Source organism: Diuraphis noxia, unplaced genomic scaffold (assembly GCF_037042655.1).
Source record: "Diuraphis noxia isolate RWA-SAM2 unplaced genomic scaffold, SU_Dnox_SAM2 contig0002, whole genome shotgun sequence".
NCBI lineage: Eukaryota > Metazoa > Arthropoda > Insecta > Hemiptera > Aphididae > Diuraphis > Diuraphis noxia.
The window spans coordinates 78,097,480-78,112,031 of NW_028301712.1; the positions used below are offsets into that span (position 1 = coordinate 78,097,480).

General features: G+C 30.1%; 2 protein-coding genes across 3 annotated transcripts; one reads left to right on the forward strand and one right to left on the reverse strand.

Annotated features, from left to right (window-relative positions):
* Positions 1-408: 408 nt before the first annotated feature.
* On the reverse strand, positions 409-3,491 carry LOC149058956 (translocon-associated protein subunit gamma). 2 transcript variants are annotated; one of them, XM_089221057.1, is made up of 6 exons: positions 3,191-3,491; positions 2,976-3,103; positions 2,812-2,903; positions 2,300-2,323; positions 1,972-2,103; positions 409-822 (listed from the first exon to the last, which is right to left on the reverse strand). In XM_089221057.1, exons 1-6 carry the CDS (start codon positions 3,327-3,329, stop codon positions 756-758), a joined length of 582 nt encoding a protein of 193 aa, XP_089077183.1. In that variant the 5' UTR covers positions 3,330-3,491; the 3' UTR covers positions 409-755. The 2 variants fall into 2 exon arrangements, with proteins under 2 accessions (XP_089077183.1, XP_089077184.1); XM_089221058.1 differs by lacking the exon at positions 2,300-2,323 and having other exon boundaries at positions 3,191-3,487.
* Positions 3,492-5,093: 1,602 nt separating this feature from the next.
* Positions 5,094-6,145, forward strand: tsr (Cofilin/actin-depolymerizing factor homolog tsr). The gene has a single exon (XM_015514834.2). It carries the CDS (start codon positions 5,332-5,334, stop codon positions 5,776-5,778), a length of 447 nt encoding a protein of 148 aa, XP_015370320.1. The 5' UTR covers positions 5,094-5,331; the 3' UTR covers positions 5,779-6,145.
* The last annotated feature ends 8,407 nt before the right edge of the window (positions 6,146-14,552 follow it).

Genomic DNA, 14,552 nt, shown 5'->3' on the forward strand with positions numbered 1-14,552 from the left:
AATACATCAGATATGATAGTAGATTCCAATAACTTATTAATTCTCAATAAATAATAATCAATATCATTTTGAACATAATATTGATGTTTAGAACCATCTTGCTCTTACTTTAAAACAAATGATTTGAACTACACAATCAATTTATTATTATAAATCATGCATATTTTAGGTTGTTTAAATTATATTGAGTGTTTTATGCATAAAATTCCACATCAATATTACATAGTTTTTATTTTCCAACGATGTACATCACTGAGAAAAAAGTCCACACAATCTTTTCTACTATATATTAGTATTACATTTAATTAATTTAATTTAATTACTCTAATAGGTAGCATTATTTGGTTACTTATAAAACTAACTTTTGACATATATTAATGAGAAATCAAAAATAATATAATATAGATGTGATAATTTATCAAATTTTTTTATTTTATTTTAATACATATTGATCTTCTTAAAAATAAAAATGAACAAAGATAAACTATATTATTGTTAGCATGTACAGAGTGATTCAACTCTTGCAATATTTGCAATATTTATGCTATTTCAAGTAAATAGCATTTTCAAACAATAGTAAAAAATAATAATATATTTTAACATTTTTTTTTTTATATATTAGGATCTAATATATTATTTTTACAAATTGCGTACACAATTGTTTTTAGTCCATATACTTCTTTCAGAATAACTTCAAAAGTTCATAGAACTCACGGATTTTGAGATGTTGAAGAGGCAGGCCATGAACAATGTTTTTACTGAGTTCCAGTCGAAAACAAAGCAATTAATCCACTTGCAATTCCAACAGAAAATATGTAATTTCTATAAATATCTTAGTTAAGGTAATTTTATGTTAACAGAAAACAATAACTGTTATTCAACACTTAACTACTTAAGATAAGTTAATATATATTATGTTTTTAAACGATTCGGTTAACATTAAAAGACATTAATTTCTCTCACACACAGCAAGGTGAAAGACTGTATTAAATAAGGAAATGTGAAACATCCTAAGCAAGAAACTGTATTCAGGATAAAAAAATAAAATGGATATTTCAGTAAATATTTAAATTATTTTGTTCCAATTGAAGTTTTATCAAATACCTAAAAACAAAACAAAATAGAATTCTATTTCTATTTTATTTTGTAACAATTTAAGAACAAAAGCAAAATAATATTTTATATATTAATAAGTAATAAATATTTAATATCTATGATATATGACATCCTAAGCAAGAAACTGTATTCAGGATAAAAAAATAAAATGGATATTTCAGTAAATATTTAAATTATTTTGTTCCAATTGAAGTTTTATCAAATACCTAAAAACAAAACAAAATAGAATTCTATTTCTATTTTGTTTTGTAACAATTTAAGAGGACGTTTCACCCGCATGTGTTGTCTCCGTCTTACAAGTGCGTAACATTGCAAAAACTGTTTTGCGCGGGAAAGAACCGAGAAAGATACAGTTATAACTAAGAAACGAAATTTTCACCACATAAAAAGGAGATTTTTTTCTGTGCAATATCGTTTTTATTTTTTCGATATCACTTATACAAAAAAAATTCTTATTGTTTTATAATACATTAATTTTGCGTTTTTTAAGCACGAATAACTTTTTTTGTAGTTCTGATATCGAAAAAATAAAAACGATATTGCACAGACAAAATTCTCCTTTTTATGTGATGAAAATTTCATTTCTTAGTTATAACTGTATCATTCTCGGTTCTTTCCCGCGCGAAACAGTTTTTGCAATGTTACGCACTTGTAAGACGGAGACAACACATGCGGGTGAAACGTCCTCTTAAGAACAAAAGCAAAATAATATTTTATATATTAATAAGTAATAAATATTTAATATCTATGATATTCAATATATATATTACCGACAATTAGATACTTTTAAGGCAAATACCATTTCTAATTTAAGTATTTAGTTTCTCAAATATGAAATATATTTCAAAAGGATACGCTGTTGTTGAGAATCCCTTCAGGAGATAGAAGCTGAGCAAAACTACAATGACCAAAAATAATGCATTGTTGTAGAAAATTGAAAATGCTGTTGCTTCATAATCAGCTACATCGTTTTTTTGGAATAGAGCCCTAAAATCATACAATAAAATAATACCATTAGAAAAATCTGAATTATTTTACACTTACAAAAGACAATGTAGGTAGTATCTAATATTATATACATTTTTATTGACCTCAAAAACCAATAATAAAATCTCATATTTTTATACACTTAATTTTAATTATTTTCATTATTTAGTTAAAAGAAATCCAATAATCATCTTACTTATAATTTTTCAACGCAGCCAATCTATATTTAAAACACTTGACAAATTTAATATTATAATAGACATTTATTTATCATATTATCAAGGCAATTTCTGCAATTCGCAGGTGTAGCATTTTTAAACAAGCTGCTATATCATGTAGCAACAAAATAAATCCAGTTTAATTAATTTGCGTGAATTAAAAACCTATAGATCAATTATCAAATACTACAATTTAAAAGAAGCCCAAAACATTAAGAACATTCTAAATTATATAAAAAATATTTATTTATATAAAAATCTTAGATTAATTAGATATATAATTCCATATTAGTACAACAAATCATTTTGATGTCCAATAACTATCTATTATTTAACTCTTCAAAACTCAATGAACAATAATTTGTTATGAATCAGTTGTTTAACAAAATTATTTTTTATGATATTTATTGCAATATGAGTATTAAATAATTTTAAGAAAAAAACTAATTAAAAGCAATTTTATGAAATTAAGAAATCAAATATTATGTACTTTTCGTCCTTTTCTTTCTTGCTGATTTTTTTGTCATCAGCATATTTTCTAGTGATTTCCCTGGTTACTGCTTCTTCCCTTTTGATCGCAATCTATATAAAAAGACATAATGTAAACACAACAGATAGAATTTAAAAAAAAAACATTAAGCCCAACACACATACCTTGTGTTTTAATATGAACTTGGTATTTTTGTAGGCAAATGAAATGAGGTATGTGCTGCCCAAAGTGACAAGAATGAACCAAACAAGGGCTGGCATCATTTCAATCATATGTATTCTCCAATAAAGCCCTAATCATATAAGTAGTTTGAATTAGATGACATAATCGAATGAATAGCAAGCCACCTAGTAACTATAGGCACATTGAAAGAACTTACATATGGGCAATGCAGACACCATAAACGCGCTGCCGTAGAACAATGCTGAAGACTTGGTGGAAACATTTCTGCTAAAATCAGACAACAGTTGTTCTTCTTCTTTGGTGAACAAAGGTTCGAATTTTTCTTTTTTTACCATTTTTGAGAAATTAATTTATCTCGTACGATGATAAGTTTAATGTAATTTGAATGTACTAAAAATTAACGTTCTCTGATTCTCTGTCTCACTGACTAGTATACAACAAGAGCTGTACAAATCATTGTGAGAGGTGAAACGTGTAAGAATTTTGTGTTACAGTTATGTTTACGTATCACCGCTTGGCACTTAGGTCACCAACTATGCACAACGTGTTCGCTACCAATCAGTGTGACCGCTAAGGATTTATGAAATATTCCCTTCGAAACTTTTGCCCATCTCTTTAACGACTACGACAAAAATTGTAATTTCATAATTTCATAATAATTTCATGTCACGATCACGGACTAAAATATTATACTTATTTTGCCTGACATTACTTATATACAACCACAAAGTAGAATATTACACATTACGATGGGTATAATATGTTTAATACGATATACTTACTATTTATTTTAGGTATACCAGTATACCTTAGTTGTAGTTGTAGATAGCTATTATACAATTCATACAAATAAACAATCGTGATAGACACTCAATCTCAATGATATTATCTATTAAATGTATATCATAATTAGTATTTATCTTCAACATTACTATTTAATTCATACTAACAACTTATGAGGAAGTTTGTATGAAAATTTGAAGTTTTTCTTACGAAATATCAACAATAATTTTTAAAAAAACTTATAAAAATTGAATTTTCATAACTTATAAATGACTTGATAAGTGTTGAAAAGATATTTTGAAAATATTATAGTGTATTTAAAAAGCCATTATAAAAACTTTAATACTTCTATACTTTTTCCCTTTTTATAGGTGAAAAAAAATGTCATGAATCTGCAGTTAAATTTTCCACTTTAAAGAGTTCTACTAAAAATAAAATCGATTTTTTCGAATATTGGTTTTACGTAAAAATTTGATATTCCTTAATTTTAATTTTGTTTTCCCAGACGCTTAAGAAAACTATTGGGATTTTTTTTTCAACCGCCCAACCCAGATTCAGTTCCCCAACAGAATATATTTTCAAGTAAAAAATAAAAAGCGTTTATACTGCTCCGAAAGTTGATGACAGATATACATCAAATAAATAAATCAGTACATTCATCGCTCCTCTCCGAATCTAAATTGCCAGAAATCAGATTTTGAATAGTTGCCTTACTGAAGAAAAAATAATAAATAATCGTATTTTGTAACTATTAAAATCGTCTACCCCAAGCAGGTGGCAAATTTATTTTATCTTAATAAATAAATAAATATTTGAATAAGTACGTATCCAAGAGATAAGCGTAAAAAATTGAAATAAAGAGCTGGATGAAGGGAGAAGTCACTGAATTGCGGCAGAGCTTATAAGAATTAAATAATTCTTATTGTAATATACTAACATGTGCTCATTAACTCTGATCAAATACTATAAATTTATAGTATTTGCTAATATGTACTAAGTATATATCTAAGTGTTACTCCATGTCTGTCCCCTACGCGGCTGCACGCGCTATTCAGTTACTTGAATTTCAGTATTCATAAATTCATAATTCGTATCGGGGTTCGGCACTTCGGCAGAATAATTCCTATCACAATTCGCGATTCACCGGCATCTGATTATGGCCAGCTGACCATAATGGGCGGGATGTCGGAGCTGTGCATTAGCAGTGCGTGCACAGCCACGGTACCGTGCGGTAACGCTTCGCGTTCGGTTTCTGTTCCATGATAACGGAACATACACACTCCTTGGGGTGTGTTTAAATCGGAGTCGAGCTGAGTCATATTGTAAGAATCCAATGCCCGTAGTAGTACAACACTGTGCCGTACAGTACAACAATTTGTTAGTGTTTTCCTGCACGGACGTCGGGCGTTTTATTCATAATATTCTCTCCGGTCTTGTGTGTGAGCAAGTTAACCGAAAAAAAAACCCGCACCCCGTTCCGTTTTTCGCCCGTCGAAGCGATTAACGTTTATTGCACACACGCACAATCTAATCGAAACCGTAAATTGTTCCGACATGGCATCTGGAGTAACAGTAGCTGATGCGTGCAAAAAGGTCTACGAAGAGATCAAAAAGGACAAGAAACACAGGTACGTGGTGTTTCACATTAAGGATGAGAAGCAGATCGACATTGAAGTGATTGGTGAGCGCAACTCTACTTACGACCAGTTCCTAGAAGACCTACAAAAGGCCGGTCCGCAAGAATGCCGTTACGGTCTGTTTGACTTCGAGTACACACACCAGTGTCAGGGGACATCGGAGAGCTCAAAGAAGCAAAAGCTCTTCTTGCTTTGCTGGTGCCCGGACACAGCCAAAGTTAAGAAGAAGATGGTCTACTCGTCCAGCTACGACGCGCTCAAGAAGTCACTGGTTGGCGTACACAAGGCGTTCCAGGCCACTGACCATTCGGAAGCTTCCCAAGAAGTCATCGAGGAGAAGCTCAGGTCCACCGACAGACAGTAAAAATAATTCAACAAAAAACTTATATACAACAATACGCATATGATATTTATGTATATTTATAAAGCAAAGTTTTCGTCTTTTACGTTTTGGTATTAAATAAAATAAACAAAAAAAAATATATATATAATATTAGTACTTCCACAACGTAATCTTTATTATTACAAAACAAAACAAAAATATTTATAAATTCAAAAACATATAATACTAACATTTCAAAAAAAAAAAAATCTAATAATCATATTATACATTGTTATAAAGCGATATGTTCCCGTAGGAGCATTTATTTTATACCTATATATTATTTTAAGTATTTTAATGCATGCGTGTTTAATTTCTCATCGACAAATTATACGTATTTCAAACTTGATGCTCTCTACTTTATTTTGTTGGTTTTTTAATATTTTAATTCCATTATTTATTTCGTATCATTTTCCACGATACGCGCGTGCATGTGTGTATGATTTGAGAATAAAATATCTCATCACAAGTTCACCACGCATAAACATTATTAATTATTTTTGTGCTGTGTTGTTTCTTTCCTTTTGTGTGTCGAATTTGAACTTTGGAGTCTGGACGGTTCTGTTTCTAAAGTTTATTTTTTCTTACTCCTATTTCTTAGTCTATTATCGGCGTTTACTCATCCAACCTATGCACAACACACACATACACATATATATATATATACGGTTGGCTAATTTTATTTGGTTTTTTTCTCCGTTCTCGTCCGCTCCGCCGTCTCTTCTCGTTAGTCGGCGGGTGGAAGAGAAAGAGATAGAGTGAGAGAAAACTACCGCCGTAGTGAATTGATTGAGGATGGACGCGGCGGCTGAACAGACGCGTAGATAACGCTATGCCACTAGAACTGATACGGTGGCGGCTCCGGCAGTGGTACCAACTCAAACGGCGGTGCCGGTCCGACGGAGCCTTTAAATGGAACGACGAGACCAACCGCGCCGCCGTCGTAGTCTCAAATTAAATGTATTTCTGAATCTAAAATAAGAGCACTCTTCCCACACGCGCCGCGAACGACCGCATCGCGAGATGCGTTTCAGATGAGCGAAAACAACAACACCGTCGAAGTGGTGTATGAAATACGACAAATGGGTGTAGACTAATTTGATAATATCAACCGATCGTTGTCGCGACGATGATATCGTCGTGTGTCTAGGTCTCTAGGATAACTATTGGTTTTTATTTCCTCAGAAACAGCAACTAAAATATATTAATATTATTATATTCGGACGGGCCTACGCGGAGAAAATCTCGTTTATAAATATAAAATGCACGCGCGCAAAAGGGCCGATAAACGCGTACGCTCGTAAAGGGGGAGATAATAATAAAAATATCGTGCGCACGAAGGAGGGGACCGCCAAATGAATCATCCTCGAAACATTAATATTATGATGGTTGGTTGCTACGAAACTAAACACGGCGGCCGGCAGTTTCGGACTTCGCTCTCTGCCAGTTCGCCAATTGTGTTTTTATTTTCATCGAAACAATATTTCAGTATTTTTGGAGACGAGTGCAGCACCGGCGACACGCGTTGTGACAAAAAAAAAAAATTTAAAACAATATTAATAATGGGATAAAAAAAAAAAATGAAAAAAACCGGTGAAAGCTACTGCGGCGGCTGTCGCCTTGGATGGACCGCCGCGTAATATCGTATTGATTTTTTCCGTTTGCAGCGCGTCGCGTCCTTCTCTCCCTCTTTATGCTCTCCTCGTCATTCGTACTTGCTATTATAGTTTCATCCATTTTGATTGTTGTAGTCCCGATCGTAGATTTTACACGTCCTATTTCGCTTATTTTTACTATTTCGTGACGTACACACCGTATTCTCTTACAAACTGTATTATTCATTTCGTGGTGTCGCAGCAAGGATTTTTGACTACGATTTATCGGAAGGTAACTCACGCGGAAGATTGTAAACAGAGTTTGAACACATAATACTATATTGTTTTACACTAAAAATGAATCGATACCGTGATTAAGTACTTGCTACGCACGCTTCGGAGAGCTAATTTCAAACATATTCTTAGGCGTAGTATTAGCTGAAATGTTAGCCAGTATACTACGTCATATAAGTTCTGGAAAACTAGCACTGGCATCCAGTTTGACTAAGTACTTGCACACTATATGGGGATCATTATCTGTACTCTAAAGCTTGGTCACATCACCGAAGTATTTTTTCCGTAGAGTCGAAACGGTATTTTACCACCACAGTTTTTGCGTTACCGTCTAAACAGATTTTATTAAACCTACTAATCGGTACTACGTATACGTGGTACTGGGCACATGTAAACTCCCCTAAAATTACGTAATAAATTGGATTTCTGACATAACTACTAATTAATAAATAAATGAAAAATATCACACGAAACTAAAACGATGTTAAAAATGTATTATAGAATATAGATCAACTACTAAGGTCTATGGTGTGTGACTGACTGAGTAGGGAAAATAGTTAGACCCAGTTACCTTTATTACTATTTATTATTAGTTTTATAAGAGTACAATCTAGATTCTAGATAATATACTGTATTTTCCCATAAAGTGTACAAATTAGTTGCCTTAATAATAAATTACCTATACGTAAACTCACTCTTATCTATCTATCTATATATATGTAATGTATATGCGAATAGTTTATTAATTTTTAAAAAAAAATAATAATAATAATAAATTAAAAAGTTGACAACAGTCTATCTTTATTACCTTCTTCAGGAGAATTAACAAACGTAATACGGTAATGTTTTTAGGGGAGTTTACATAAGTGTAATACAGTAGCAAAATATTTTTAAGGGAGTTTACGTAAGTGTAATACCGGTAGCAAAATGTTTTAGGGGAATTCACTATTTTATTTTTTAGGGGAGTTTACATTTGCCCGTGGTACTACTTATAGAAAACAATAGAATTTAAGACTGAAAAATTAAAAAATGAATTTCAACAAAGGGACAATAATAGTTCTCTTAACACCGCCCCCTAGCCCACACACACAAACATATAATGCCATTAAAAGTGTTTGAAAAGTTATTGTATTCCAGCTGTAAGTAAAGTACTAGTTATGAACTTACAGCTGAATTTAGGGTCTTCGTTACTCAATTTTAGGTAGGTATCTATATAGGTTCACAAATTGAAATAATTAAAGTTTCCAAAGTATACCTATACAACAATATTATTATTTCGGTGTTTTGTTTGCGTGTAGCAACGGATCAAAGTAGTCGGTAAGTATTAACTTCTAAATACATTTTTATAAACTATTACCAAACATGGTCGTAAATAAAGTTAAAAGTCTCGAAACCGTGATCTGAACCATCACGTATACCTACATTACAATAGAATAAATTCGAGAACAGTTTGGATTTTGTTGATCTATGAAAATAAAAACATTAAAGTAATATCGGATTGTGTATAATAAAGAGAGTAGGTTTATAATTGTTTAGTTAATAACACAAATAATTAATATATAACCATTCAATGGATATTTAATGTAGTTATGGTAATTTTTTTTTTAAAGATTCGCCGAAAAATAAAATTGATTTATATAACTGGTTTTGTGTAAAAATCTCTGTTTTTACATATATTTTTTGGGGGAAGAGAGTCATTTTTAAAACCTATTGAAAATTTCCTATTTTTATCTCTCGAATGGACCAACAAGATTCACTTTTCCACTAAAAGATCACGCATGTTGTTGAAAATCGAATCATTATTTCGAGTACGTATCGTGTACTCTGACTAAAAAAAGAAAAAGAACATAATTGTATCACTCCGTTAAAAATCTAAAATTATAATCGACAATAATAGCGCACATGGCACATCTCTGCAGTCGCTCTTACTTGGTGCATAAAATTAATTAATAAAATATTATAGCTCTATAATATCAAAATAAACGACAACATTAAATATATTATATTGTACAACGGATATATACTCTGTATAATATAATATTTTGGTGTGACTAGGTCAAATTTAATTTTTAGATACCTACTTTTGTAGTTTTGTATACTAATGCAAATCACTCTACTTTAATAGCATCAGAAGAAGTGTACGGGTATATAATATTGTTGTGAACGTTTTGAAATAACGTAATTTAATTTAAAGAGCGACTGTCATAATAGCCTTTTTTTTTTTTTTTTTTATTAACATAAAGGCTTCAATAATTACTAGGATTATTAGCCTATAATTACAAAATGATAGTTATACAATATAAAAGTTGACATTGTCTTTATAGATTATCTTATTATTATTATTATACAATGTAAAATATTCTAATATTTACAGTTTTTTGTCTATATCTATTTGTTTGAAAAATTTAAGAATGTTGTCGGAGTTATGTTGATTGAGAGCTTCTTCGATTGACCTTGGATTGTTGAGAATAAAACGTGCGGTTGAAAATAATAGCCTTTTCTACAGTATCAAAATGATAAATATATATACAACCGGTGTGTGGCGGTGCGTGCGGTCAAAATGCCTCATGCGTCGTTGTTTATTTTAAACGATATTACTCATTGACAAAAGCTGTATAAGTCACCTGTGAAATCGTATACTTGTGCCGATATGTTACGTTGAAGTACGCATACTACTGTTCAATTTACTAATCTTCTTTAATTGTAATCATTGTCTATTTATCTATTGTTATATGAATTAAACGCTTAATATTATTCGATCACAGCTGCGTCATTCGAATACAAACGTATCCATATATGCGCTCAAGACTTAAATGCGTATTATAGGTAATGTTTCTTTTTTAGGTTTATTAAATATTTATAGTTTTGTATGCACCTGTAAATTCAGGTACAGGTATAATTGTGCTAAAACGCATATTTCATATTCATAAAACTGAGAGATTGGCGTAAAGATTATTAACATGATGTTTAGAGAAAAGAATAAAGAAACGCGTTCAGACTTTCTGAATTCTGAATAAATGCTATTATACCCGTCCAACGTTTTATTATTTCTTTATTATTAGTACTTATATGTTATAATAATTATATAGGTAAGTCCTTACACTCGACAGCTGTTACTTTTAAATTTACTGCGATGTTTTATTTTTTGTTTTTAAAATAGATAAGTACCTACTTGTTTTTGCTTAAATTGTGTACCTGTTAAGACATAATAATTTTGCAGAACATGGTTATTCAACTACCATATATTTTAAGCCCGTCTATGTTTAACTGAACATATCCATGGTTATAGACAAACGAGAACTCTTTTTTAAATACCTTAACAAAAACGCTCAGGCCATTTTACGAAAACTTGAAATAGGTTTTTGTATAGGGAAGCATTCATTTGGACATAGCGTGTGATTCTCTGCGCAAAATAGTAATATTAGTTGTTATTTCATATTTGTTATATGTATCTATATACGTTTTCATATATAGACGATATTAATAGCGACTTCATTCCCTAAAAACCACTAAATGCATTAACGTTTTTATTTATTTGTATGTACCTATACATAGTAATGACACTCTACCCGATGAGAAATACTTGTCTCGACAGTGTTAATGTATAAATTATAATATGCATTTTTTTGATATCCCTATACATTTATTTAAATTAACATAGTATCTACTTATCACTCATGAATAATGATAGATTATTATAATAATATAATATATTTATAGATTTTTAGTTTTTACTTCGAAAATTATTATTATTATCGAGGTTACTATTTTACTATATTTTATCAACTCTTAATTCATAATAATATTTTATTTTAATCATTTAAAAATGAGTTTGCATTTTTCTTGAAATGCATTTGCGATCTATAGGCCACAATGCGACATGTTGCGCGCCACAGGTAAATGAATTTTAAAAATCAAAAAATAAATATTAACTCTAAAGTTGTGTGGGTTGGTTTGGAATCATAATATTATATTGTATTTACGGTATATTTTAAGTAACAAACCGAAGTTATTAAATATGTTTGCATAAAAAGAGATCACCGTCCGACTTGTCGTGGGTAGATTTCATTGTATATATGAATGCCAACTTTTTTCGCTTATTAGTTATTTCGTATTGCATATAGTACATACGTAAATCACTTAATTGTATGTGCTTCATTTGCTAATATTCAAGCCGACAAATTGAATTATTGGGTCTTAAAATTAATTTATGGGTTTCGATCGTCCAGACGTCTTAATGTATAATTATAATTTTATATTTTCTGTGTGTGTAGTACTTATTTGGCTGATAACCTGTGTGGGATCCGGGGCTCTATGCCTATATATAATTGTATACTTACCTAATACTTTATATACAAGTGAATATTTAGGTTTTATTCTATATCATTAGAGCGAGACACGCATAATAATCGACTCAAATCAGTACAGATTCTTGAAATAAGTATAATAACTATTTTATACCTATCATATTTGTAGTCAATATTTTCTAAATTTTCTCATAAACGGTGCTCGTTGAACGTATTGTATCATCATCGTTCATCTCTTACGATAATCAAATCGAATTTACAGTGATATTGTTTGAGATTAAACGGAGAGCAGTCGATGATTAATCAGAAAGACTGAAAATCTATATACCTATATAATAAATATTCGTTACTAAACCTTGAAATATATGCGATAAATAGCTACGAGAAATAACGTCATTAGGATCTTTGATTTTATTAAACGCGGTTCGATTTATTTATTTAGAATATTGCTTTTAGGTACTGGAACAGAGATTTCTCTGTTAATACGGCCTAACCATTGTTATCATTTTGTCAATCATTATGTTTTATTATAATATCGTACCATTCAATCATTCCCACAGATCAGTCATCGATGTTTAGGTATAATATTACCTATACATGGGTTTTTATTTTTTATTTAAGAATCTAGACAGCGTTAATTCCCAGCCAAGTGTCACCAATGGGTGATTTCTTAATTCAAGATATTCATGTTACTATTATAATATCATATATACTTATTGTGCTATGTTGTATAGATTGTGTATTTAAAATTGTAAAATTATACTGTAATTAAATTATATTTATACCTATATACTTTTATCATGCACGTTTATAAATTATAAAATCGATGTAGGTACCTATATTATATATTATAAGCACGAACGTATTCAGCGATATCCTGTTTACACGCGGATGCGATTAATAACTGTAAATATTTTATTCATAAAAATAATGATTTAGAGTTGCCAAACAATATTATAGGTACAAAGGTACTGGTACAATTGACAAAATAATCGTATCATAGGTACATTAAAACAACTCGCCGCCAATAATTCTATTATGCCTCATCTACATATGCATATAATATATACAATATATACGCATGTATATAATATATATGTATTATACTCGTGCTCTTATTTAATTAAATAATATTGAGGAAAATAATATAATTCGAATTTAAGCTAAAACCATGAATTCAACTACACAATAATCGAAACAAAGCTCTTCTATATTTTAATTATATACATATTGCGATTTGCGAACAAATATTACTTTTTCGACGGATTGTATACGCATCGTATATGGTATATCTAACACATATAATTCATAGGTATATATGTATAATAGGTAATATAACAAACGGGAAATACATTTATTATGCCATACTATCAGTTATGTCATTAAGTCGAAGGTCACAGACTGCACTTTTATAAATATTACTATAAAAGCGATTATGTTCAGTGGATAATTATTACGAAAATATAGTATATATTATATTAATTTACTAAAATAATTATTAATTTAATTATTAATGACGTTAATTCGTTAGACAATAAACATTTTAACGATAGTATAATATTATATAATAGTCCCGAAAAAACAGATTATGTATAGGTATTTATTGTTATAGATAATTTTTTTTCTACAGATAAATGTTCAAACAAAAGACAATACAAGTTACTTTTATTTGAAAAAAAAATGTTACTACTATAAAACAATATTATTACAATATATACTCGTATTATATGTAAGTATCCGTGATATATTATAATATTTTTTTTTTATTATTATATAAACGTCTCTTTTCCGGCGTTTTCTCTCCGCAGTCGCTATTAAATGTTTTCGGTCTTTCGACTGACCAATCCACAGTTATATAATTTTGGACAGAATCCCAGTTTTGGTCTCGTAAATCGTGTGACACTAGCTCAAAATACTGCTTTATTGAGTGACGTCCACTGGGAATTGTTTGCTCTAGCAAAACAATCGTATTATACAGTTGATATTTGTACAATATAATAATATAACAATGACTTATTTCCTTGTGCTGTTATCTCGATAAGTATGTCTCTGTTTTCTTTGCATTTAGCCTAAATAATTTAGGTAAGTATACGTATGACTGTTATAATGTCGAAACATCAAAACCATGTATGACTTAATAGTCATTTAGCAATGATAAAAAAAAAAAATTTGAAATGTTCAGGGAGCCCCGCGCCCGGCGTGCGTAACACTGTAAATAATTTTAAGATTACCTATTGTTATAGGTCCGTGTAAAAATAATATCAATTAACTGAAAATAAATAATCGTGTGCTTTAAACACGCACGATGTAGATACGCGTATGCCACATTATCAATGTGTTTCATTTGTAATTTGTTAGTTACCTAGTTATTTTTCCGCCGCAATAAATAACAACTATCATTATTCATTATATATAATACAGGACGATTCATCGAGCATGCTCAACGCATGTATTTCTTTAACAATTAATTTATATAAATTTTTATTTTTTTAACTCTGAAATATACTTAAGTGATTATATTATATTTTTTAACGTTCTAGGGTTGTACCGTAGAGTGAAC

Bases quoted from the DNA above. Each gene is read 5' to 3' on its own strand.
- LOC149058956 (XM_089221057.1), bottom strand. From the start codon at position 3,329: ATGGTAAAAAAAGAAAAATTCGAACCTTTGTTCACCAAAGAAGAAGAA. The intron at 2,904-2,975 runs GTATGTGTGTTG...CTTTTTATATAG, and splicing joins AGTTCATATTAAAACACAAG to ATTGCGATCAAAAGGGAAGA. The intron at 823-1,971 runs GTATCCTTTTGA...AGATATTTATAG, and splicing joins AAGGGATTCTCAACAACAGC to AAATTACATATTTTCTGTTG.
- tsr (XM_015514834.2), top strand. From the start codon at position 5,332: ATGGCATCTGGAGTAACAGTAGCTGATGCGTGCAAAAAGGTCTACGAA.